The sequence below is a fragment of the Mesitornis unicolor genome, unplaced genomic scaffold (assembly GCF_000695765.1).
Source record: "Mesitornis unicolor isolate BGI_N332 unplaced genomic scaffold, ASM69576v1 scaffold2924, whole genome shotgun sequence".
Taxonomy (NCBI): Eukaryota; Metazoa; Chordata; class Aves; order Mesitornithiformes; family Mesitornithidae; genus Mesitornis; species Mesitornis unicolor.
The window spans coordinates 198,406-223,682 of NW_010177885.1; the positions used below are offsets into that span (position 1 = coordinate 198,406).

The 25,277-nt window shown below is 37.2% G+C and overlaps 1 protein-coding gene across 1 annotated transcript in view; it reads right to left on the reverse strand.

Annotated features, from left to right (window-relative positions):
- Positions 1-25,277, reverse strand: part of DSCAM (Down syndrome cell adhesion molecule) — a gene marked incomplete at its 5' end in the record, with an annotated part of 163,232 nt that overhangs the window by 133,220 nt on the left and 4,735 nt on the right. The window contains 2 exons of the mRNA XM_010182256.1: positions 15,588-15,761; positions 19,409-19,528. Of these exons, the coding sequence (XP_010180558.1) occupies positions 15,588-15,761; positions 19,409-19,528 (294 nt within the window). The remainder of the gene's footprint in view (positions 1-15,587; positions 15,762-19,408; positions 19,529-25,277) is intronic.

The following is a 25,277-nucleotide window of genomic DNA, read 5'->3' on the forward strand; positions in this document are numbered from 1 at the left end:
GAAAAAAGTTTGGGCAGCATCCTTCTTCTACATTGTTACTGACAGCCAATTACTTCATGACTAATGAAGTATTATTGTTATCATCAGAGCATCTAAAGACAGTCTTGTGGGTTTAAAAAAACACGGTTCTGGAAGATGATGATTTAACAGCCCATCTATAGAGCTATTTGCCAGCAGGTGCCACATAACCCCATGGACGAGGCAGCACTACAGGAGGAAAGCTCTTGGCAGCCCTGTAACAAGCAGCCTTTGCAGCCTGAAGAAAACAGTTAGAGCTTTCTGTGCCCGAAAAACACATGGCTCTAGGCAATATTGCATAGCTTACTTCCAGAAGGAGAATAATGATTCTGTGTGATTCTCTAATCACATTTCTCAGTTCAAAGAGAAACAAGAAAAACAAAAATATATAGCTCAATAAATTGTTACTTTTATAGTTCAGAAAAAAACCCCAAAACTTTAAAAGATGGTAACACTGCCGAAATCCATAGTTAACAAAAAGAAGGAGTTCAGTCTTTTTCATTGAACTTGGCTGTGTAGAGACAAAACTAGGAAGGATTTAGTAGTTAAGCACTGTGGAACACCCGCTGGCCCTGCTGCCTCAGATAATGGGAGCAGCTCTGTTCCTGTGACTGCCAACTGCAAAACCCATGAGCCACCATGGGCTTGAAATTGTTGTTGTATCATGTCAGGGTTGTAGATGAGTTCGCTCCCACTTCTAGAGCTTGACAGGCCACATGATTGAAATTCTGGTCCTGTAAGAATCCAGAGGAGCTTTGTCAATATCTTTTGCTTGACTAGGCTTTCATTTGCTAAAGTAGGAGTTACCTTGGCAGCTCTCCTACAGTCTCACTATTCAGTCCTCATACAATTTAAAAAGGAGGTGTTAAAAGAGAACTAAATTGTAGAATATTAAAAAAAAATTCTTTTCTATGTTTAATAAAACCAAGAAAAAATTTCCCAAAGTCCTTAATATTGTCTATTACTATGCATATCCTCACATCATGACTAATGCATTTAATTCAGTCACAGGGTATGCTTTAAACAATTCAGTGCTGCATTATGTGCTACACTTGAGATGTTCAAGATCTTAATTGTTTGTTGTCTTCAGTATCCCTCACCCAAGAAGCTAATGAAAAATTCAGTCATGATGGTATTGTTTATGACATACATAGCTGTGACACATTATAATTTCACAATCATTTCAAGACACCATGTGGTTTCTTTTGACATTTTCTGACAGGCTCTGTTATCAAGCACAATTGTTTGCACAGGAAACAACTCTAACATGTGGTCCTTGGGACATTATGTTATATCCTGATAATGATGTCATTAACATGTGTATACTATAATTAATGACTACAAGAGCGTTTCATTTGAGTAAGGCTTATGAATCCATTTCATCTGAAAAGGGAAAGAAAACCTATAATCATTTGGGCTCAGATCCTGAAAGCTACTTACTTGCAACCTGCTGCAGCTACACTGGGTGACCCATTAATTGAGGCATATTAACCAAGAAGCATTTATTTCTCAGTTATATTACAGAAGCTTGGATTAGAATAATTATCATAATGATTGTTCTCATAGAGATCAATGAGAGAAACAGGAACCAAGCAGTGCTCCAAAACCCTTTGTCACCGTATCTCCTACCAATGGTAGCCAGGAAACAATTAATTCATCACTCTGCATAGCTGACATAATGAAGCTGAAAACATGTCAATAGCAAACCCACTGCAGTTAATGTAATCCCCTTGTTCTCCTGTAAGATGTAAGACAGAAAAGCACACTTACATCCTTGTCTGCATTCCACATAGAAAGCAAACTGTCTTAAAGGCAGTTCAGACACACAAAGCTTTCTTGTATAAGGTTAATAGTTTCTATCCCTTGCTATTATAATGGGCATCCTCTAGACCAAGTAAAATACAATCTGTTTTTGCCAACATTTATTTGCCAGTATATTGGGTGGACTGATGTCCTGATGCTTGTCATATCATGGTTTTAGTATAATGTCTGTTGTGCTTTCACTACAAACTCAGTTCTGCTTTTCACTGTTTATAACGTCCTAAAAAATAGATATATTTAGACTCCTCAAGACATGACTTGAATCACTTAGATGGTTTATAACACTTCATACAGTATGACTCTCCCTTTTCCCTTTTCTGGACATGAAAGCACCAAAGTAAGTTACTGTGGTGTAAGAGTATAACTTCCCTTGAGGTCACTCGCATTTCAGTATACGAATGTAAGTTTCCCTAGGTTAGCTTACGTCGCACTACATGAGAAACAGATTAATGCATTGGTAAGTGAAGCTGTCTTGGTATAAGCAAGCTGGAAGTGCATTATATATCCTCTAAAAGTACTCTAACCTCTGTGTGTTCTACACAAAATTATCCCTGAATGGCCCCAAGTTAAATCTCCAGTGCTTTCAAGCTCCTACATTTCACAAATAGAGCTTGCTCACTCAGGTGCAGAAGCTGAAGCAAAATTTGTTTCAGGTTTGTGCTTTGTGTTTCATCTGCCCATTCATGTGTCCCCTGCTTTTGACAGTAATTTTAACTAAGCTGCAAAGAGTCAACGCTTGCTCCAGAAAAAATATCCATGTGATAGATTTATGGTAATATAGCTACGTATTATTAGAATATGCTAAAATAATAAGCAAAAGCAGAAATAATCTTGAATATGGACAAGATCTAAGGAACTTACTAGGAATTGCAGAAGGTGGCATGCATATATATTGGTATATGCATATAAGCACATAAATACACAGTTTAATTGCGGCATTCAAAGAACTCACTCTGTATAAGCAAAGCCATGGTAACTGCCCAGGTTCACATGCCTACCCCACAGCAAATGGGAAGAAATTAAAATCTCTTTGAATGTTCAGTAATTACTTTGCATATCCCCTGTCCTAGGCAGACAAATGGACACCTACCACAGCTCATCCATCCTCACTGGATTGTTCATTTGAGCACCCTCTTCCAGAAGGGAGGCTGATTTATTCTGTTACTGTAATTTAACAGGTGAAATAATGAGACAGCAACAGTTAAAATCAGATCACAGCCAAAGAAGAAACCCTAGCCATCCTAACCATGCTAAATAATGGGTAGTGCCAGATTTACTCCTTTCGACCAGGTTGTTCTCTCCTTTCTCATTTTTTTTAATAACTCTTTAAGTGTTTTGGGAGGTCTATCAGTTTTACACTGAAAGACTTAAAACCAAAAAGGCACAGTATTAGCACCTCTGTGCAATGAGTTATTCTGGTGGGAATGCCAAAACAAAGTAGATCCAGAAAGACAAGGATCACTATACACAATCAAAACTCAGAAGTACTCATTCACATCTATCTCTCCACTGGTGAGTTCACTGAAACAGATCTGTAAACAGTCATAGATGCTACACCGAGTCAGCAAAATTCCTGAGGTCACTCAGCTGTTACACACTCCTGTAATGGTCTTCCACAACATTTAGGTGCATGCCCATATTCTTTAAAAGCTGGAAACTTTGTTTAACTGTTATTTAAACCTTAGAGTTGGGCACTTAGCACACAGTAATAGGATTCTCAACAACGATATGCAACCACTTATGAAGAGTCTGTTCTTCCTTATTTCAGCTTGACAAGGTACCACTTAAAAATCTGATACCAGGAGATTTTCCTTGCTGAAAGTAAGGGTTTATGGCTCTAAGTGCACAGCAAAGAGCCAACTTGTACCAGTTGTAGATGCAACAGTTATGCTGCATTGCAAAGTAAGACAAAAATAGAGCACTGCTTTCTTATGGAACACTTACAGTAATAGGCATTCATTATAAAAGCCAGATTTGAGATAAGACCACAGAAGTGAAATCCTGCTGCGCTATTTTGTATGTACATGTGAGCAATTACCAAAATCAATGACTAGTAATTAAAAGTCAGGAAAAAATAATCCTCTAACAGATGCTCTTCCTATTGCTCTGAAGACTTGCAGCTTATGTAATAGTTCTGTTGAGGTATTCCTTTCTTCAGTCTCTTTCTTTTATTCTGTTGTCACAAGTTCATATCACCTAACTTTCAGAAAAGACATTCGATCCTTTGAAAATCTTTGTCCTTTGTGAGGAAAGAGATGGAAGTAAGAGGAGAACAGGATTTTTTCTCAGGTAGTTATCTCTCAATATGACACATCAATTAGTAGGGAAATGTTCTTATTAGGTCACTGACAACATGATTTAGGAGTTCATTTTAACTAACACAAGAAAAGTTTGAAATAGGGAAGTAGAACTGAGAGAACTTGCAGTGCTGACTGAAAGCCAGACTACTGACATCAACACATGTTTTCCTATTCATTTCCAAAGACTTACAACATTTGCCAGAGTTTGATCACATATACTTACAGAGTATGGCATACAACATATATGTACAGACTTAGAAGTTTAAGCCAAATTTTGTAAGAACAGCAAAACCCGAAGCCCAAACCAACTCCTAGAAACAAGTGTTTAAATTCCTAAATAGTCATCTGCTTTACTAAGCAGCATTCAGCGTGTCACGGATTACGTGAAAGACAACTCTATACAACCTATTTTTATAAATCAAGGTTCTAATTTAAGAATGAAGAAATGGTTTTAGAAATATAATATATAGGGTGCATTTTTTTGAGAATGTATCTTTACAGTTTAAATTTACTGCAAAAAAAATTACAGGAATGTCACAGATGAAGAATTGTGTTTAATGAAGTCAGGATTTCCACCATATGTCTATTTATTTTCTACTAAAATCAAAGATACATAATTGGGGTTTTTGCTGCAAAGATTTGAATTCAATCACCTTGATCCAATCAGCCAACTATCAATCATTTTATGTGTCCGTCTGAAAGCCGCATTAGAGGTAAATAAACAGCCTAAGAAGTACATTCAGGAAAACCCTATACCATCTGACCACATCAGGATGGTTTTTGTTCCTTTTTGCATTAATTCTTTTAGATGAGCATCAAACAACACATTTTTGTAAGTGTCTACATGTTCAGGCACATCGGCACACACAGATATTGGTACCTGAGGCCAGTAACTCATATAGGTCACACAGAGAAAGAGATCTCAGTGGACTTTTGCAGCATAACAGCATCACATGATATTTTGCAAAATGAAGTATAGAAACTTTCATCAGTAGAAGTTTCAATTGTAAAAGCAGGAAGTTTAAAAAACAACACCTTTGCCAATACCTGACCATGCTTGGCCCGTTTCTCAATTGCCTGAGAGCACTTAAGCTTGCACAAGGGAATAGACTCACAGGCTGCAGACTCACAGCTACCACAGCAAAAACAATTTCACGACAGCAATCACATAGACCTACTAGTACATGCACAGACGGCTCTGTTCTAATGTTGTGATAAATGCATAAAGTGGGCAATTTTCATAAACATCTAAATCCTTAATGGATACTGTTGCTCACTCTTTTGCAAAGTCAGCAGGAGGGCTTGCACGTTTCTAAACAAGTTAGCAACTTGAATGGAAAATACTGTTTCACGTGACATGTACTTCCACTGGAACTATAGCATTTGTTCCCTCCCTAAAGAATGATTTCTATTTTCTGTGTTCACCTACATCCATACAATTACACAACACTGTTTTCCCAGGGGCTATCAAGAATTTGCCAGGTGGAAGCTAAGCACTAAGTAAACAGTGGGAGAGAAGGTAAAACTAACATCATAGAGATGTACATGCTCCCCAGACAACACAATTCCTACGTGATCAAATATGCTAACTCAGTATGGAAAAGAAAACAAAAAGTGAACGTAGGACTAATTATTCTGTGGCCTGATGGAGACAGTTGAAAAAAAATGGATTGGGTTAGATTAATCATAAGTAGTTAGGCCAACAGTAAGAGCTCATTCTTTCATTAGCTCTTGGTTTGACAGACCAAATCAATACATTCCTTAACTCTACAGGATCCTAATAAGATTTATCTAAAAATGGAGCCATGGTTCTTTAGTTATCTATACCATGAAGACACTCAGAAATCAATTGCTGTGGCCTTAAGTGAACATTTCCTTTTTCCCCAAGAAACTTAAAAGCGACATATTAAGGTATGTTCAATCATCACACGCCAAAAAGATATCCAAACTAACAACGTGGATGGGAGCTCACACATTGATGCAGAGGTTGAATCTTAATGGATAGGACTGCAATCCAGGCTGAAAGAAACCTGTTTCCCACAAAGTAAATACATCGAGACTGCTGAAAGCAAATGTGCATTTGCAGATCTGTCCTGATTATACCTGACATGCACAGCAGGAAGGGGTATAGGAAGGAATGCCTTTAATTATTCTGTGTACAGCATCTTCAGCTTGTAGACAGCTCTACTTCCTACCTTGCGTTTTCTGTTCCTATTGTATGCTTCCCAGATGTAAATTTACATTTTTGGTTTTAGGTTGATTATCACAGAATCTATACACAGTATTTATACTGAGTACTATCATAGGATTTTCACAGAGTGTTATGAACAAAGCTACCATGTAATTATTGAAAAACTATTTTGAAGAGAAAAGGAAAGTATCACAAAAAATGACACTTTTTTATTTGAAGGAAAAATTGGTTGCTCTAAAAAAGCTTAAAATTGCACTGATGGCAGCAGTTGTAAAAGACTGGTTTTGGTTAATAGTAACATCTATTATTATATTTAAAAAGAAATAACCTTCTTATTCAAAGCATAAAATATTTCCATATAAACTATCTTTTAAATGTTTTTCTTTTACTATGGAAATTATACAAGAAAATGTACATAACTGATTCAGTGTCTGTGTCACCTGATACTCAAATGCAGTTTATGTCCTACACATTTTCAAAGATATTGTAAATTTTTATATATATATTATAACTCAATAGCTCTTTTCTTTTTTATGCAAAAGTTAGTTTTGTAAATAAAATTAAAGATAGAGATCAACAATCAGTCATAATAATCAAATAAACAAATAAGTATAAAGAATGATGATGCTGATCCTGTGACAGCATTCAATAATAAAAAACAGTGAACAAGCTTTTGAAATGTAGGTCTTATGCCAAAAAAGACTGTACTGCAAACATTCAAAATGCAGAAGCACCCCTGATATGTAAGAAGAAATGTTGTAATTTAAGACTCTCTCCACTATTATAGCTGATCAGATATCATTCTGCAAATCCTAAACTCACATGAGAATGAAAATGGAAAGCTCTGAAATGGATAGATAGAAGAATGAATGTGGGATGGAAAAGGATTTAATAAACAAAAAGAGAAAGAAGTGATGGCAGAGATGCGAGGTTTGCAAAATGGTGACAGCGAGGAAGAGGAAGAAGCAGCAGTGGGTGTGCAGGGAAAATTATGTGAGACACGAGAATAGCATTCTCGTTGAGCCTGAGGCTTTGTCCTGCTCGAACCTGGTTATTTTGTAAATGAGCTGTACCTTAAAGCTGGCATGACTAGACACAGAGAAAAGAGATGATGGGAAAGGAAAAGGGAAAGGAAAAAAAAGAAAGGGAAAAACACAATACTATAACAGCTTGCTTTTCTGAAGTAGCAATAGTCATGTGTACTGCACATACCCCCTAAATTAATTTACATCCCACTATTGCTTTACAATGCTCTCTTGATTTATTTAATCTTAGCGAGATGTAGGGCCAACTCTTGATGACATTGCAAACATAAAAATAAGCAACAATAGATCATGCATGCATTTCTTCCACTAGAAGCCAATATTAAACCCAGCAAACACACTGCTTACAGTCCCTGCTCCACAAATGAAACTAATATATTCATAGCAGCATTCTAAAATGTTAACAGGAAAATGATTTGGTTTAACAAAGCAGAAGCATGAAAATCCAGAGAATTATATACACTATAAGCATTAAATACCTCTTAAGGTAAGTATTAAGAAAAACAAGACTGTGTACCTATATACATGCTGCATTTAAAATCAGCTTGATTCTAGATAAACCAGTAAACATTACTACTGAATTACAGACATTGTTAGCATTTATCCATTACTCTTCTACCACACAGATTAAAGGAAAAAAACAAATAACCTATCATAACACTGTCATAACAGTATTTGTATTAAGATGGACTTGTGTGCAGCTGAGTTTGAGATTTAGAACTACTTCATAATTTTCAGAAAATATCAGAAAAGAAATCTTTTTTTTTTGTTTGAGTTATGTGTTCTGATGAGAATTACTGAGATAAATATTCAGATTTATTTCTAATTTCTCTCCCCATCTTCTAGTTCCAGATTCATACTATAGATGTTAAAACAGCTTCTAAATGTCATCACGTCCAGCTCCAAACACTTAGCGCTCCACTGCTGTGTTGCGGAATACGATGCTCTGAGCATGCCCTGCAAAGCTGTACTGCCGAAAGGAGCCAGCTGAGCAGAGGCAAGTCAAGCAGTGACTCACACCCTTGGATGGTCTTTACCAGCTCTTCTGAACAAGGCTTAGAGGCGGTGCAGTGTCCAGGAGGGGCACAGTGACAGAGATAGGAGCAAGGCCCTCAAACAACCTCTTTGCAGTTGGAGGTGAAAAGGAAGACAAGGCGCACCAGAGTTTTTGAGGATGTTCCACTTGTACTATCAAACTAGGAGGAAGAGTAATGTTTACTGAACTAAACTTCTTAGATTAATACAGAGTAACTCAGATGAGTAATTTTGAAATTCTGACTGCCCAGTGTCCTATGCTTACTGGCATTTACTTGATCTAAATGGTTATTGAGATATACTGTGTTCCAAAGAGTATTCATTCACATTTCAAGTGAAGGCAAGATTAAATCTGAATTGTTATGTTTGAAATTGTCTTTCAAGAAAATGACCTTCCAAATTACCAGAAAGAGTAATTTCCAGAATATTTCCTCCCAGATAAGAGCCTTTCAGAATCACCATTTATTATATTCTAGCACAGTAGAGTTTGTAGTATCGTGACAAATACAATATACTGAAATTTGCAGGCTCACTTTCTTGATGGAGGTTATTATGCAAGGATTATCTATCTAGCTTTTATAAATCACTGCAACACCACCATCTCCACTGGAGGAAGAGAGCAGAGTAGACATTATTTTCAAGTCTTGTTTCAGCATTGTTCAAAGACGTAGGAGTTGTAATTCTTGATCTGAAATTAACTCGGTTGCTCAGAAGTCTATACTGACCACAGCCGACCAAACCTGGCCACAGAGTGCACTGCAATGTGAAAGCCATTTAAAGCCTTCTCTGAATAAGCTAGTGATTTAACAAGACAAAAGAGGTATTAAAACTGAGAAAGGAGGACACACTAGTAAAATATCTGTAGTTCAGCTGTGTTTAAGTATTACTAATGTGTTCAGTAAAGGGAGAAAATAAAATAGAAGCTAGAGTACACACCTTGTAAATCCTACATCTTATGAGGTTTTCTAAGAAAAGTGAATATGTGAAGGTATTCACAGGAGGAAAGAATCACAACTTTGTTAAAATGTTTTTTTGGTTGGGGTTGTTTTTTGTTGTTTTTTTTGTTTTGTTTTTTTGTGCTTTTTTTTTTTAGGAAAGCCTTAATATTCTGTATCCACTATGAAAATTTCAGTAGAAAAAAATCTTCAGAAAATGAACCCCACCCATGCTTCCTTTTGAATGTTTTGCATCTGAATATTTGAGCAACAATCCTTTTGAATATTTGAGCAACGTAAAGCTGAGACAACTATCCTGATAAAAATCCCAATAAATACAACACTGTTGATACAAATGGAAAAGAGAGAGCAAAGCCTGTGTGCACCTTCTAGCCAGCTAGCTAGCTGGAGAGAAATCTGTTTCACCTTCCTGCTACAATCATTGCTGTGAAGCCAGCCTTGAAGAAAAGGAAAAGGGCTGCTATGTTCTTTTTCTTCTTGCATCCAATTAGTAAAATATTTTTTTTTAAAGAGAGAAGTCCTTACCTCCCCTCTTTTCCTTAAATGAGAGTATTGCAAAGATTTGCATACAAAAGCTCTTGAGTATTTGTCCTGCAGTACATCTGGCAATTATCTTACAAGAGAAAGCATTCGTTTTAGCCAATTGCCACAGGCTTGGCATTACTGAGAGAAGTAGAAAGCATTTGAATGTAGAGAAGAAAAGGGATATTCCAGCTTTCTACCAGCTACCTTGAACATACTTCACGTTTAATTTCACCCTGTTGCCACAGGCACTGTGTTGTTATGACAGCTGATCTGCCATTGAATAGCTGTAAAGGAAAATCAACAAAGGATCGCTTCAGCGATTTTCAGTGCAATTTATTGGAGCTTGTATCTCGCGGCTCCTGCCTGTCGGGGTAATGACACATGATGGGTGATTAAAGTGCAAGTCCCTAAATCAAAGCTGTGCCAATGGTCTGAAGAGGCAGAAAACAGAATTCAGACCCTGTTCATTTCTCGTAGTGGGAGGACCTCATTATGAAAAAAATGGGTTGTTTCACTAACAGGAGAAAGCACTTCCATCTAGAGAAAATTTTCATGTTTCCAAGATTTACCATAATTTTCTTATAGCAGCTTTTAGACTGTGCATTTAATGAAAATAGATAAGTAATTAAAACAGATCGGGAGTGTTACGATCCATCACCACTGACTTGGAAGTTAGACTGAGCTGTATTGTAGTTTGTTCACATCCTTATATTTAACAGAGTTTTTGCCTTTGTTTGCCAAGAAATATGTGGTGAAAGAGAGAGTTGCCTGTCATGAGGGTAAAGGGAAAGGTAGGCAAGTGCAACTCACTAGCTCAGGAGAAAGGACACTTTGGGATATAAAAGTAGTTTCAGTTCACTGAAACTATTTTTGTTTTCTTTCCCTTTACCTTAATATTTCATTCTGAGAGTATATGCTAGTAATCCAGCTGGTGATTTTTACCAGTTTTGGCCAAATTTTTCCATTGGACAAAAATGCACTCTACCTGAGATAATTGCAAAATAAGTATGAAGAAGCAAATAAATTTAAAAGCACTTTGATAAAGATGGCAGAATGTCAGGAGAAGAAAACAGTAAAACAGAGAACACAATCAGACAAGGGGACTTTATTTGGTTTTACCACAGAAAACACTATTTACAGATCACAGGACAATGAAACAAGGACAGATTAAGAAGTGTCAAAATAAATGAGCTCAGGTGAATTTGCCATAGTATGAATGTTGTTCTTCCTAGAAACATTTTTGAAGGTGTGAGAGATGGTGATTTTTATCTTTTTCTACAGCATAACATCAACAATCTATCTTTGCAAACAGGCAATGCCACCCTTACTGACATCTGGGATAGATGCATTTTTAGTGAGAAATATGACATAAAAAAAAGATAGCATCTATGTGTAAATAGTACTCTTTTCATACACAAGGAAAAGTAGCAATTGGACAGATCTCAAAATTCCTATATCCTCAACAAGGAATTATTTCCCTAATGACTAAAATGAGCATTTCAAGGCACCCTGGTGAGCAGAGCACAGTGAGTTCTCCATCACAGCTTGCTGGCTTACTGCAGGTGCTGCAGCAGAGTGAACTCATTTGACTGACCACGTGGGAGGTGTGCCTTTGTCGTCCAGATAGGTTCATGGAGGAAGCCAGGCACAGACTTCTGTCCATTTTAATAAACAAACACTGCAGTGCTTCAGCCATATGGTGGAACAACTTTCAGCTAACATTGGAGAAAACAGCTTCACTAGATTAGAATCCTTTTTCATAAGCATCTTTTGAGCTTGCTTGTGTTTATACTATTTTATTTCTTTTGCAGTAGTAGGTAGGTATGTGATCAAGGCCTCTTTTTTCCATAAGTTGTCTGATGATGAGGAGAAACAAATCTTGCCTGGAAGAGATCATGGTCAGCATGGATGAGACACAGCAGCAGAGGCACAGCGTGGGGAATCACCACAGCAAAGACCCAGTGTAGCTGCAGGAATACGACGCTACACTCACTTTTACACTGTGACCAGGCTCCCTTTCCAAAAAAGTATCTTTTTTCTGTTATTCCACTGGCTCTTGTCATAGATGACAATTTTGGAAGTTTTTAAAAAAATTTTTGTGTGGTGAAACTTAAAAGTACTTGCTAGGATTAGTATGTTTCTGCTGGAAGGAGGTGTGGGACTGACTGACAGTTTTAGGTTTATGTATTAAACACATATAATGCAAATAGTTAAGAAGCATATATGAGAGGAAAGTGAGTGAAGCAATTCTGTTTTTTTGGCAGACAGGATTTGTTGGACATGTTTTGGTAATCAGATTAAAACTTCTCAGTCTCCACACTGACATGAAAATAACTGATTTAGGAAAGGACAGAGTTAACATAACTGCCTCTAACAGATTATTTACATAGGAACATATAATGAAAGCTTGCTTTTCAAGAGGGAAATTTTTCACAATATCATTCTATCATGTTATATATAGCCCCTAAAGTGGAATTAGGAAGTGTGACGTTTATTCAGATGAAGGCAGGCAGGCAGTCCATTTTAAGCAGACATCTCTTCCCTTGTGACTCCCAGGCAACCTCTAAATAATTTCAGTTTCTCCCTTCATGTTAAAGGCTTATTATCTTTTATTGAAATTCTTTAGAAGTCTTCTCATCCCAAGCACCAGGAGTCATTTCTCAAGATAGCACCAGACTCCTTATTCCAGATCTCTCTCATAATTTTCTAATATTGTATTTCTTGGTGAATAGAGAATTTGAGAACTACTTATCCTTGGTTCAGAAGAAGCGAAAAAACCACACTGATCGTGATTTTTATGTCTATTTCTTGAAAAGAAAGGGAGGAGGATAATAGTTGCTAAGTGGAGATGCTCTCCTTTCAAGGCTGCCATTCTAGCCTTGTGGTTCCTGATTCAGCATCAACTCTGGTAGCTCTTTCTTTTCACGTTCCTGTTTGTACTCCTGAAGCCTCTTTCTTTACCTCTTATCATTTTATTTTGCACTCCCTCCTCATACAATCTCTCTTCAACCAAGAAACTGGACCAGCTTCTCTGACATGAAGGTGTCATGTAGCAAACACTGAAGCAATAAATAAATGCGTATCTGGAATTACTACTATTTCCCTTATTAAGAGCCTTGTTAAGCAAGCCAAGTTGGTTTATAGCTTGAGCTGGTGTTTAAAAAAAGTCTGTCCATTTTAGAGGTAGCAATTAATGGAAGGACATCAAGTAGATGTTTATTCTGTCCACTCCTGAACTACCAAAACAAAAATTTGTCTATCATCTTCTGACATCAAAGGTCAATAGCTTTTCTGTTTACATACAAGTAACACTGAAAATTCTGGAAATCATCCAGTCTCAATTAAGAGATTTATTATGGGAACTATGGAAGTCAAAAATTTATCCAGCAATGTTACTAACAAAGTAGGTGGAAACTTTTATCAGACATGGAGGAGAAGAATCACCTGTGCATAAGAGGAGCTTTTTTAAGTTCGCAGTGATGCGACAAATGGTTAGCAACTGCCCATGTGAAGTATCTTAACTGTATCAGTTAAATGAAGTGGTTGTAAAGGCACTGCTGCCATGTCTGTCTTTCTGAGACACAGTCTAGTTTCACAGTCAGTAACTACATCAACCTAAGCCACTCTACTTTTTTTATCAGGTGATTTGAACTACTCTTCATAGACAACCCACATACAGACTGAAGGAAGCCGTAAAAGGATGTATTGATGTTACTTTATTACCCAGAATCAACTGCCTGGGCCAGGTCTCACCTTATGACTCTGAGTAAAGAAGGTATTTAGGGTGACCTTGTGGAGCAGGATTAGCTAATTAAGAACACTGAAGTTTATGAAGGAAGTCCAAGATTTTTATCTAATAGTAGGTCTATACCTGAAAACTAGGGTCCAGAAATAAGGTTTTTGGGGAGAGGGAAAAGGAACCAGAATAACCACAGAGAAAAAGAAAACAATGAATGACAAGATACAGTACCAGAGAGAATAAAGGCAGGTCTAGTCCCATGCTCTGGAGTCATTCCACTTAACCAGGTGCAAGTATTAAGTGCCATAACCATGCCACCAGAACAGCTATACCTGAAGCTCACCATGGCACACTTCCTCAAAGCAGTTTGTCATTAATGTGTACTTGATTAAAGCTAAAGCAGTGCCTCTTCTACTCACACACCAACACGCTAATGGCGTTTGCTCTGACAGCCATGCTGGGAGCAATACGTGTGTTAGTGCGGATGTGTGAGGGTGTATAGATGTGCTTGCCTATCTCAGAGCTGGAGGGGTTTTCATTAGATTCAAACAGCATCTGACTCTCCAGGGAAGCTCCTGCTTTTATTTGATAAGGGATGCTCTTTTATCACACATGAAACTGCATGCAGTGATCAGACAGGCAGTGTGCATAGCTGCCAACCAGAGGAAAGCTGGTTTTCTGTAGCATATTAGAGCAGTGCATTGCTACTACAGTGGAAGCTTGGCCCAAAAATGGCCAGCTATGGAAATCATAGAAGCTGGAACTTCTAGTAATCCACAGAAAAAGTATGCAATTAATATACTTGCTTGAGAGGTTGCGATATCATGTCATTTTTCAGAAGACGAAGTGACTACGGCAAATCAAAGTGGAGAGGACATCTGAGATACTGGGGCTTGCAAATCTAACAAATTTGACACTATTTCTTTCAAATAACTTAGCTATTTGTTCTCTGACATTACAACAAGCTATCAGCAACCCTAAACCTAAAGATTAGTGATCTAAAGTATAGTTCTCCAATGGAGAGTAAGTCGAATTTTTCTTCTTTTCAGAAAAAAAAATATTTTTACTTTCAAGGGCAAACTTTTTTCAAGCTAATTGACATCTTAGAACTTCAAAGAGCTCAGTTAATCTTCAAAAATCCTGCAAACATGAAAGTGCATGGCTAGGTGACCTTCTTCAATACTGGTCTAATAGGTCATCCAGGAACATTTGGCATGCTGAAGTGTCAGTAGTCTCTTTTTTCTCTAGTGAGAAATTATATTCTTTCGACAGCTTAAAAAAAAAATAAAAATTCCTTTGTATTCTTATCTATGTTCATGTTTGAAGGAGTTAAACTAACATGCACCTAAAATCTTGGTTGCTTTTGCCTCTTGTGCCTAGAAAGTACAGATAGGTTGAGATTGTGTATGCACTCCAGATTCATCAGAATTAGATGCATTTTCTGAAAGTTATCTGCCAGTAGCTAAGTCAGAATTAATACTGTGGCTATATCTACAATCTCTTATAGTATGTTATGGCTTCTTGTGATATCTACTGTAATTGTTCCTATATCTTGAGAATCTTTAGAACTGATTAAGAGACTTTTTAATCCATATTTTTCTTCAGCTTCTGAGATTTGTAACAGTTGCTGTATTACTTCTCTGTTTGATTTTTTTTTTACCCTTGACCAAATAATTTTCTTACTTCCCCTTCATTACTCAGCTGTAGCTCATAGACATCATACAGATTTTTGAAATGAAATCTTTAAGTCTCTTTTCTCCCTCTACTAAACATCTTTTTTTTTAACCATGCTGATTTCCAGGTGCTATCACATGCAACTGAATGCCAGCATGAATTTAAAATCAACAAAACCAACCTTTCCCCTCCCTCCTCACTTCACCTCGCCTCCCTCCAAACTAAGACAAGCCTTTTTCACTCAGTGGTAATATCTGGATCACAGAGAAGTGTTTTAGTTCTTACTTTTAACAGTGAGGTACATGGACTTGCTGACGTCTGCTCCCACATCATTGCTGACCTTGCAGAGGTAGTATCCACTGTCTTCTTCCAGCACATGTTTAATCAGCAAGGAGCCATTTGTGAGAAGCTGGATACGACCGTTCAATGCAATCGGCTGGAACTGAGGAACCCCAGCACCTAAAGCAGGACCCCCATGGAAACAGGTTAGTTAGGAAGGAAAACATCTAATTTTTTTAAAAAAACAAAGCAGAAATTATAGCTACCTGTTCTTAGAGGCTCAATTCAATTAAAATATGAATGGCTTCTGACATCATCAGAACAAATGGAATGGTTCTTTGTCAGAACTGAATTCACAAAATGGAAAGAGGTGAGACTTATGGAATATAATAGTATAATAGTATAAACAGTTAAAGGTAAAGGGGCAAAAGAAGCATGAAGCAGGAGTGGAAGAACCAGAAAGGGGGAGAGAGAAAATGAAGGTTTTCAGACTGCTCATGGGTAAAAAGGCACATTTGTTGTACATTTAGAGGCTGATAAATTATTGACAGCTACAGCTGAATAGTCATACAAGTATGCATCCCTAATGCATACGCCAAATGAATTTCTTATGACTAAGAGGGATGTCCGTTGTAGTAAACATGGCATACTCAAGGGATCTCTAGGACCTTGTTTATGAAACGCTGGGTAACATGGAAAATCACATCAGTGACTGTGTTGCTTGCTTCCTCCTCCTACAGCTGACTGACTGATGACACAAAATATCTCTGCTCTGCCATGTTTGTAGCCAGTATTTAACTGGACTGTTGATAAAAATATAAAAAACACAAAAAGCTCAGAGCACTAATCAGGCATGAAGTGCCATGTTTGGCAGTAATGTAACAACAGAAAGTCCATGAAAAGGTAGGAAATAAAAGATTTCTGTATCAACTTTGGTTTTAAGAAAGAACCTACTTTTTATTTGAAATAAGATACTGGGGGATTTAAGAAATAGAGAACAGGATACTGACATACTGTCTGCATGCCATACTGTCCAGAGGCTCACCGCAAGTTCAGGTTCCTCCAGCATTAGGGACTCCAAATGTATATTAAGATACTGTTCTTTTAACAAAGGGTTTTATAACATACTTTGACAGAAGGAGATGGGATTTTTCAGGAAAATCATAAGGTAGTCTTCTTCAATGGAATTCTCTTATACCACTTTCTGTACACGAAGTTAATATCTGTCAGCATTAATTACGATACGCAGTTGGCTGAGTCAGCCCAAGAGGAAATACGATGAATAAATACTATGGGGAATGATTTAGTGTAAAATAGCTTGCTATAACAACCTATGAATACAACATCTAGATTATTAAAAAAGACAAGACATGCATACTAAAAATCCTTCTAGTCCTGGAAGAGTTTGCTTTGGGGACTTACAGCTACACTCAAGGTCTGGTGGGCAATACTATGAACTTAGAAATGTTCAAGTGATGTTTTTAAAAAAATCACTTGCCATTGTTGATTTTTCAACTATTTTAGTTCATATATAACCCACTTACTCCTTTGTCTATTTATTTTTCTTTAATAAGCCATTTTTTCCTGTCATTTATTTGGAAGGCACATTTATGCTTCACTAAATCCACCTGTCTGCAATTGATTGCCCTAGTAGATAGATGCAAGCACTCACTTCTTGTATTTCTTCACTTGAAAAATTCTGGGGACAATTTGGTGTTCACATAAGTAAAAGGGCTGATACTTCTGAGGATAGTGAGAAATGGGCAAAATTTTGCCTAACAGTTTGCAAAGGCTTCTTACTCTTCACATGCACTGTTACTGCTACTACAGCCAAAGTTCTTCCTGAGCAGTGAGAGCAGCTTATCACAAACAACTGCAAGGATGCATCTGCAAGAGCACTGCATGCTCATGAATCACACAATTGATTGAGGTTGGGAAGGACCTTTGGAGATCATGTGGTCTTTGTGGATCACTTTTGCTCAAGCAGGGCCACCTAAAGCTAGCTGCCCAGGACCACGTCCAGATGGCTTTTGAGTATCTCCAAGGGTGAGACTCCACAGCCTCTCTGCGCAACCTGTGCCAGTGCTTAGTCACCCTCACAGTAAAAAAGTGTTTCTTTATACTCAGAAATAATTTCTTGTGTTTCATTGTGTGCCCATTGCCTCCTTAAGTCTGAAGGACTTAAAACAGCAGATTCTTGCTGATTATAGGGTCTATATTGATCACTGTCATTATTCTTTAGAGACAGCAAGTCCATTTCCATTATCTTTCTATCCCAATGTACATAAAAATGAATGCTCTTTTTCAATTTTTCACTGACATGAAAAGCCAATGACACTAGCTTACCTGCAGGTGTACAGATGCCCTTTCTACTCTGTTGTGGTACCTAGAGATGAGTTCTGATGTGATTACTTGACACCTACTGGCTTTACCACAGTAATTATTTCAGAATTTGGCACAAACCTTGTTCACAAACCAGTCGTATAATGTATCTCTTTAAAGGAAGATGTAGCATATATCCTACAGATCTGTACAGCACCTTAGTTAGGCTAGGTATGGAAATGGCAGTCATCCATTAGCAAAATACAGGCTTCTGTAGAAATACTGACCTTTTCAACTAGAATTATTTTGGCCAAAAAATGAAATTGCAGGTTGATGGCTTTGCCTACATCACATATCTACTAAAACTTTCCTTGACTTAAAAACTTCAGGGCTATTAATGGAAAACTTTAAAAACAGTCACTTGATGGTAGAGTGTTATTAAAATCAAATCACTATCTCTTTCTCCTTTATTAAGATGAACTGTTTATCTCTTTGCATTAATTACAACTTAGCTAGCTTGGGTTGGCTTCCTTCAGCATGCAAACATATCAAAACAGAATTACTTCTTTGTGACCCATATTCATAACTAAACACCCATATATCATTCAGATTAATGGCATGTGGTGCTCTGTACCCTCCTTACCGCAAACCAGAATTTAACAATAAAAGCAAAAATGGTCTTTAATATGAACATTTATCTTCCCTCACCCTTTTTCTTGGAATATAATTTGGATTTAGACCCTAAGGAAACTGAAAATTGACATGAATTGTTGCATAAAGATTTCTTCTCAATAGCATCAAGTTTTGCTTTCTAAAGAGTTAACTCAAGTAGATTGAATACAGAGTTTGGAGAGTTTGTTTTCTTGCTAAAACCAACCAGAAGACAACTGGCCAGAAGACACAATCCAGCAGGCAGCACATTTTAATTAAAAAACAGTCAATTTCTTATGGTTACTGAGGGTCAAGTGGGGCCAATTTTAATGCTCTGTTACATGAGAAGAAAATGTTAAAGCATTATGTAAAGCACGTACTGAATTACTGCTTATGCTAATGTTACCTGACCTTTCTTCTTTGCTGAAAAGATATGACTGGCCATGTTATCATGGATTTTGATGGGGGGAAAAAATCGGCCAAATGCTGCCACTGAACCTTGTTCTGAGGTTGTTTCAATTAAAGCAGTATCTCTTTTCTCTCAGCTGTCCATTTCATCACTCGCCTGGTGAGTCCATAGCTAACACAGACACATATTCACAGCTCCAGGACATCGCTAAGGCAGACCAGAAGTCATTCTAGCTCAGCCTTGTGTCTATGACAATGGCCAGCACTACTACAGTGCTTAGGGAGATTAGAGAAGAATAGTATAAACATACTTCTTTTATTGACTGATACTTCTTTTATTGCACCCTGCCAGGCTCTGACAATATGAAGAATAAACTAGTAACTTTCTGTTGACTGTTACTAAATCAGAATTAATCTGTCCCCAGTGATCACAGGAGGAATCCTACCTTTTGAGTACTTCCAGACAATAGTAGGAACAGGATAACCCTCTGCAGAGCAGTTGAGAATTACGGCTTTTCCATAGATCCCATCCTGGTCGCTGGGCTGAACCACAAACCTAGGGGGCACTGTAGGGGGAGGCAAAAGGAGCCATTAGAATTTGTACAGTTTACCAAGTAGCTCAAAATGTCAGACCAGTGAAGTAAGTAGGTATAGCATTTCATAGCAGAAAGCAAAAATTAAATCCAGCTTTTTGATGATTCAGTGACATAGTAAAGTCAGTTTTACATGATTATTTGCTTTCTATACCCAGTCTCAATCTATTTCTTGACAGGCACAACATAAACAATAGTCTTGATAGGTAACAAGCTAATAAAAAACTCTCCATAGGAGAGGTTATAAAATGGAGTAACAGATAAATCAAACTGCCATGGTCAGAAAACAAATGCTTTCTAACAAAGGGAGAGGTTGAACAGGTATCTAAGAACAACTGAAGTTTTCTGTTTGTTTTTTAAAACAGTGAAACTAGCAGGCTCTAGAAAAAGAAGTTTTAAATTATGTAGTGAAAATAACCTTAAAAAGTAACAGCTTTTAATAGCAATCAAATCGCTTCATATTAAAATGACAATGTTTGAACCATAAATTCTGACAGGACCTTTTTTTCCAAACATCCATAGAAAGGCTCAACACAATTTGCTTGCATTAAGTGGAAGACAATAAGTCTTATGTTAAATAGATGTATGTGCATCAGTGTATAGGTATTATTAGACTTATTCTAAAGCAGCATAAAACCACTGCAATGAGTCTTCCAGACATAAGCAAATATGTACATATTTATACACAAATAAAATGAGCTGCTTATCTCAAGGAAAAGCTCTACATGTTCCAAATACACATACACAGCGAAGAAAATGACTTGTGACAATGCTAGACCTATAGTTTACCATGAAGATCTGATACTACATGTCAAAATCTCAATAAAACCTGCAGATTTGACAGAAGTTTGAACAAAAAGCTGAAAGCTGTGAAGAATGCTGAAAAACCCACAAAGGTTATTGAGTATTAAAGGTGCCTAATGGTTGTATTAAAGTCAGTTAAGGTCTCAGATTTTCATTGCCCTCCTGTTCTTTGGCTCGGAACATGAAAAGTAAATACCCAAGAAAAGTAAATTATTTGTGTCCTTAATTCAAATGTTATTCTTTATGACATTTCTTACAGTGCTGCAGAGAAAGTGTAGTAAGATGACAGAGTCTGCAACAGATTTTTTTTCCTCTCAAATCGAGCACAGCAACACACTCAGATCTAATGCGGTATGCATGTGGGATCACACACAACCTTATGGGTTCACAGCTCCACAGGTCCAGCCAGTGCTGACTGTCTGAAAGCTGGAGGAAACAGAACCAAGAGCCCAACCCTCCTTATTTGCTCTGACCCAAACCCCTACCAGACCCCACCCTCTGCCTCTCCAAAAGTGTCAGAAAAGTAAGAGAGACCTGTGGCATGAGGAAATGTAAGGCAGCATAGAAGAGGATCATTGGTACAGTGACTATTTGCCCTAGGACCTGAAACAGCTCTTAATGGCCATGAACACAGTACTACTTATACTTAAAGTATGGCAGAAGCACCCATGCTGTAATAAAGGACTTTAAATTTTTTTCAGCATCAACACTTCCATAGTTTAAGCAAATAGCACCTTCCATTATACTAGAGAGTTCCAAGTTTTCCTTAAGGAGAAACTTGAGCTGCCAGTGTTGGTATGGACAGGACTGCTAAAAGTTGGAGGTATCTACAGATATTCTCTCCAGGTGCAGAGAACCCTCCTCACAGTGGCTTAAGCCTTCTTCTGTGTGTCTCCATAATCCAAATTCCCTTCCAGCTTCCTCTTTCTACTTTCATAGATACAACTAGTTTTTAAAAGCAGAGAACAATTTTCTGGAGAGCAAACAATCCCTTCAACTGAACCTTTTGCTCATTTAATCCTATAGCTATAATGCAAAGCTGTTTATTGCCTAGCTATGTACAAAGAAGCTCCACTGCAGTTTGGAGCATGACAGCAATAGAGGCAAGAGAAACCTTTGTACTAGGAGACATTTACTGCTGTCAAACGTTTCAGTTTTCCAAATGGCTGCCACACTGACAAACATAAATCATATGTTATGTTAATTTGTGACGGGTAAGCATCAAACATTAAATCCCAGCAACAGCAGCTCTGGGCAATCACCCACCCTGTTCTAATTATCAACTCAGAGAAGACAGTTGCTTCAGTAGCTCTTTTCTCACCGTTCTGTGTTAATTTTATCATGAAACACAAAAAGATTCGGAAGTACTTATTTTCCAAATGTACAATTAGTTGCACAAATAGGTTTGATTTTATATGACTCAGCACGGTGGCATCAGCTTATTTCACCTCGTTAACGTTAAGTAAATTTGTATTCACAACTCTGAAAAATCAATTACAAGCTGCTTATCCATAAAGAACATAAACAAAAAAACTCCAAAACAACCTAAAACACAAAAACACTTCAGTTGTATCAGTCTTACAAGTGAATGTTTGCAAATGATGCAATGGAATGACTGATAATTACTGGCCTTCTCTACCACTGAAAAGCGTGAAGAGTATAATGTCTTTTAAAATCTCACAGTACAAAACATTTGTAACTTTTTTATTTCCCTCTCTTTGAAAAACATTTTCTTTATATTCTTCATTTGGTATGGGTAACAGTGGCAAGAAGTGCTAATCTTTCAGGAAATAATTTACTATATTAAATGAGTAGGCATATGCAGAAATTCTGGAAAAGGTAAGCAAGATTGCCTAGTGTGGTATAAAGGCAATCAGCCTTTAAAATACTATTTGTATTAATGTTACCTGTTAAAATAAAATTTTTGCCTAATCCCTTTGGGCATATATAGAGAAGAATGAATGGATGCCAAGTGTAAAAGATATTTGAGCATTTCTTTGGAAATACATCCTTTCACATCTTTAATGAACTCATGTAGATATTCTTGATATGTTGTGCCTTTAATGCTGGCAAGCTCTGAATAGGGCTTTTAATCATATTGATTTCACTGTATTTTGGGTATACTTATAAAACATAGGTTTTTGCTCAGATATTCTTGGTATTCTCATTTTTAATCATTACTTTCAATGCAGAATGATACCAGAACAGTAACTATGGAAATTAGATTTTTTTCATATAAGCTCCAGAACCAGGTGTATGTTTAGCAATCATACGGTTTCCTTGTGCTGTTCCATAAACAAGCATATTTCAACCTTACTTGGCAAAAATTGCCCACACACAGCAAAAGGAACCATTTCTGTATTCAGTAAAGCTTTGGCCTTCCTTTAGAACTACTTATAAAAATGCCAACTTCTTCTCTGACTTTGAAGACATGAGTCCTTGACAGTCTTAAAGATGCCAATAAAAATCAGAAAAGTTGCTACAGCAAAACATAATTATTATTAGATGACCTTTCAATTGTTTCTGTACTGTCTTCTAGGTAAAACCACAGGCTTTTTCTTCTTATAGAAATGATTAAAAAGTAAACAGGGGAAACCTTTACCTTTTTCTTCTTCATTGATAGTTTGTGTCTCAGTTTTATTTCAAATTAGTAACTTGTTCAGTGCTATATGCTACCATATTTTGGAAGACAATGCAGTTAACAATTTAATATAGACTTTGAAACTTAGTTTTAGATTATAAAGCTATATCCTCTTTTTCATTATCTTTCAGATAATTTGTCTAATATGCTTAAGTAGAGTTAATGGGAAAAAAAAGAAGCATTAGTTTTCCTATCTAGTTGTAAAGGTGTGGACCTCCTCTGATCCTTTAGAAGTGAAACACTCTGAAACAGCTCACAAATATGACTGAACATTTCTACTTTTATTATCACCCTTGTTTCAGTAGTGCAGTCCCTTGAGTCTGTAAAGGAGAGCATTTAAAATTGCTTTAACTATGAGGTTCTGTTAGGCTCTCTCATTTAATGCAGCCCACGGATCTATGATGAGAAATGAGCTGTTGAATTGTTTAGTGTAAGAGCAAGAAGTTGACAGATGCAAACTATTTAATGGCTGAACTCAAAGGACCTAAAAAAGGTGTATTCAGTCAATATTGTGATTAGCAGTCTCAGGCCCTCACAAAGGGAAAACAAAAGATGTGACCAATCAGCATAGGATGTTGAGATAACATGAATGCCATAGTGCATTTTAAGGGAAGGAAAATGCTCTTATTATCTCCTTGTGTGAAACAATCCTGGTAAGATGATAAAACATGAGTTGGTACCCTAAGAAGATTCTACTTAGCAGTGTCATCGCTGCTTGCAATGATGAATTTAACAAGCTGTTAACTAAAATCTATTTATGAATGTGTAATCATTCTGATCTTATTTTGCATTATGTAAATCCAAGGAACCTTTCTGACTGTGTTTTATGCCAGGGACCAGGTGACAAACTTGAACAGTCTTTCCTGGACTTCAAATCTATGCAAGTGCTTCTGAGTCCCAAGTACAGCAATTAGTGCATCACACTGGAGAGCAATTCTGAGGGCTCCTAACATGAGCTTCTCTGGTGGGCTACTGGAGTGAGTTAAGAATTAATCTATGACATTGGCTCAGAATACAATGTTTCATTTTTACATGGAATATTTGTACTTTACATTTAGATCATACTGTCAAAATGATGGAATAAATCTAATCAGCCAAAGCAACCATTGATGTATTAATGAATGAGATCATTAAACACTGTACATTAGCAAAGATGAACAGTTATTAAATTTGGTCATTGGACCTAAGGGGTCGATTTAGTTGGTTTAGTGAAACCATTTTCTATCCAGTTCAAGAAGAAAGATGTACTTTTTCAAAATGAGACAGTGCCTGGTGGTCTGTGTTGATCAGGTTCGTCTAATGAGATGAATAAATGGGAAGTGAATCATAGAACCATAGAATGGTTTAGGTTGGAAGGGGCCTTAAAGATCATCCAGTCCAACCCCCCTGCCAGGGGCAGGGACACCTCCCACCAGACCAGGTTGCCCAAAGCCCTGTCCAGTCTGGCCTTGAACACTTTCAGGGAGGGGGCATCCACAACTTTCCGGGGCAACCTGTACCAGTGTCTCACCACTCTCACAGTAAAGAATTTCTTCTTAATATCGAATCTAAATCTACTCTCTTTCAGTTTAAAACCATTACCCCTCAGCCTATCACTACAATCTCTGAGAAAGGGTCCCTCCCTATCTTTCTTGTAGGCCCCCTTTAAGTACTGGAAGAGCTCCTCTTCAAGTACTGAAAGCTATAAGATCTTTCTGAAGCCTTCTCTTCTCCAAGTTAAACCACCCCAACACTTTTAGCTTGACCTCACAGGGAAAGTCCTCCAGCCCTCTGATCATCTCTGTGGCTCTCCTCTGAACTTGCTCCAAGAGGTCTATGTTCTTAAAGATATTATTCAAGAATAATCTTCAAAGCTGCAGTGTAACCAGCAAAGAAAGTAAATTAGTTTTGACATCAGCTGCAGCCATAAATCTTACCTCCTTACTTTTCTATCACAAACTGTTTTTGCTGCATCACACTGGCACCAGCACCAAACACCAGAAAGCAGATCAATGCTCACTTCTTATTTGAAAGATTCAAGGCTCAGGGTCTCCTCATTGGGTTTTTAACTATCTAACAATATTCTACATTCCTGGCAAGCACAAAATGAAAATACATTTACACTTAATGAACAAAATGCATTAAGGGGGGTTATTAGGTATTTAAAGACCTTAACTCAATTTTAACTGGTGATGTGTACACTAACAGGAGTTTTAAAATAATGATTTATGCACTCACTACTATCTTTGAATTATTTTTCCTGGCAGTATCTGAAAAAAAAATGAACTCATAATACAT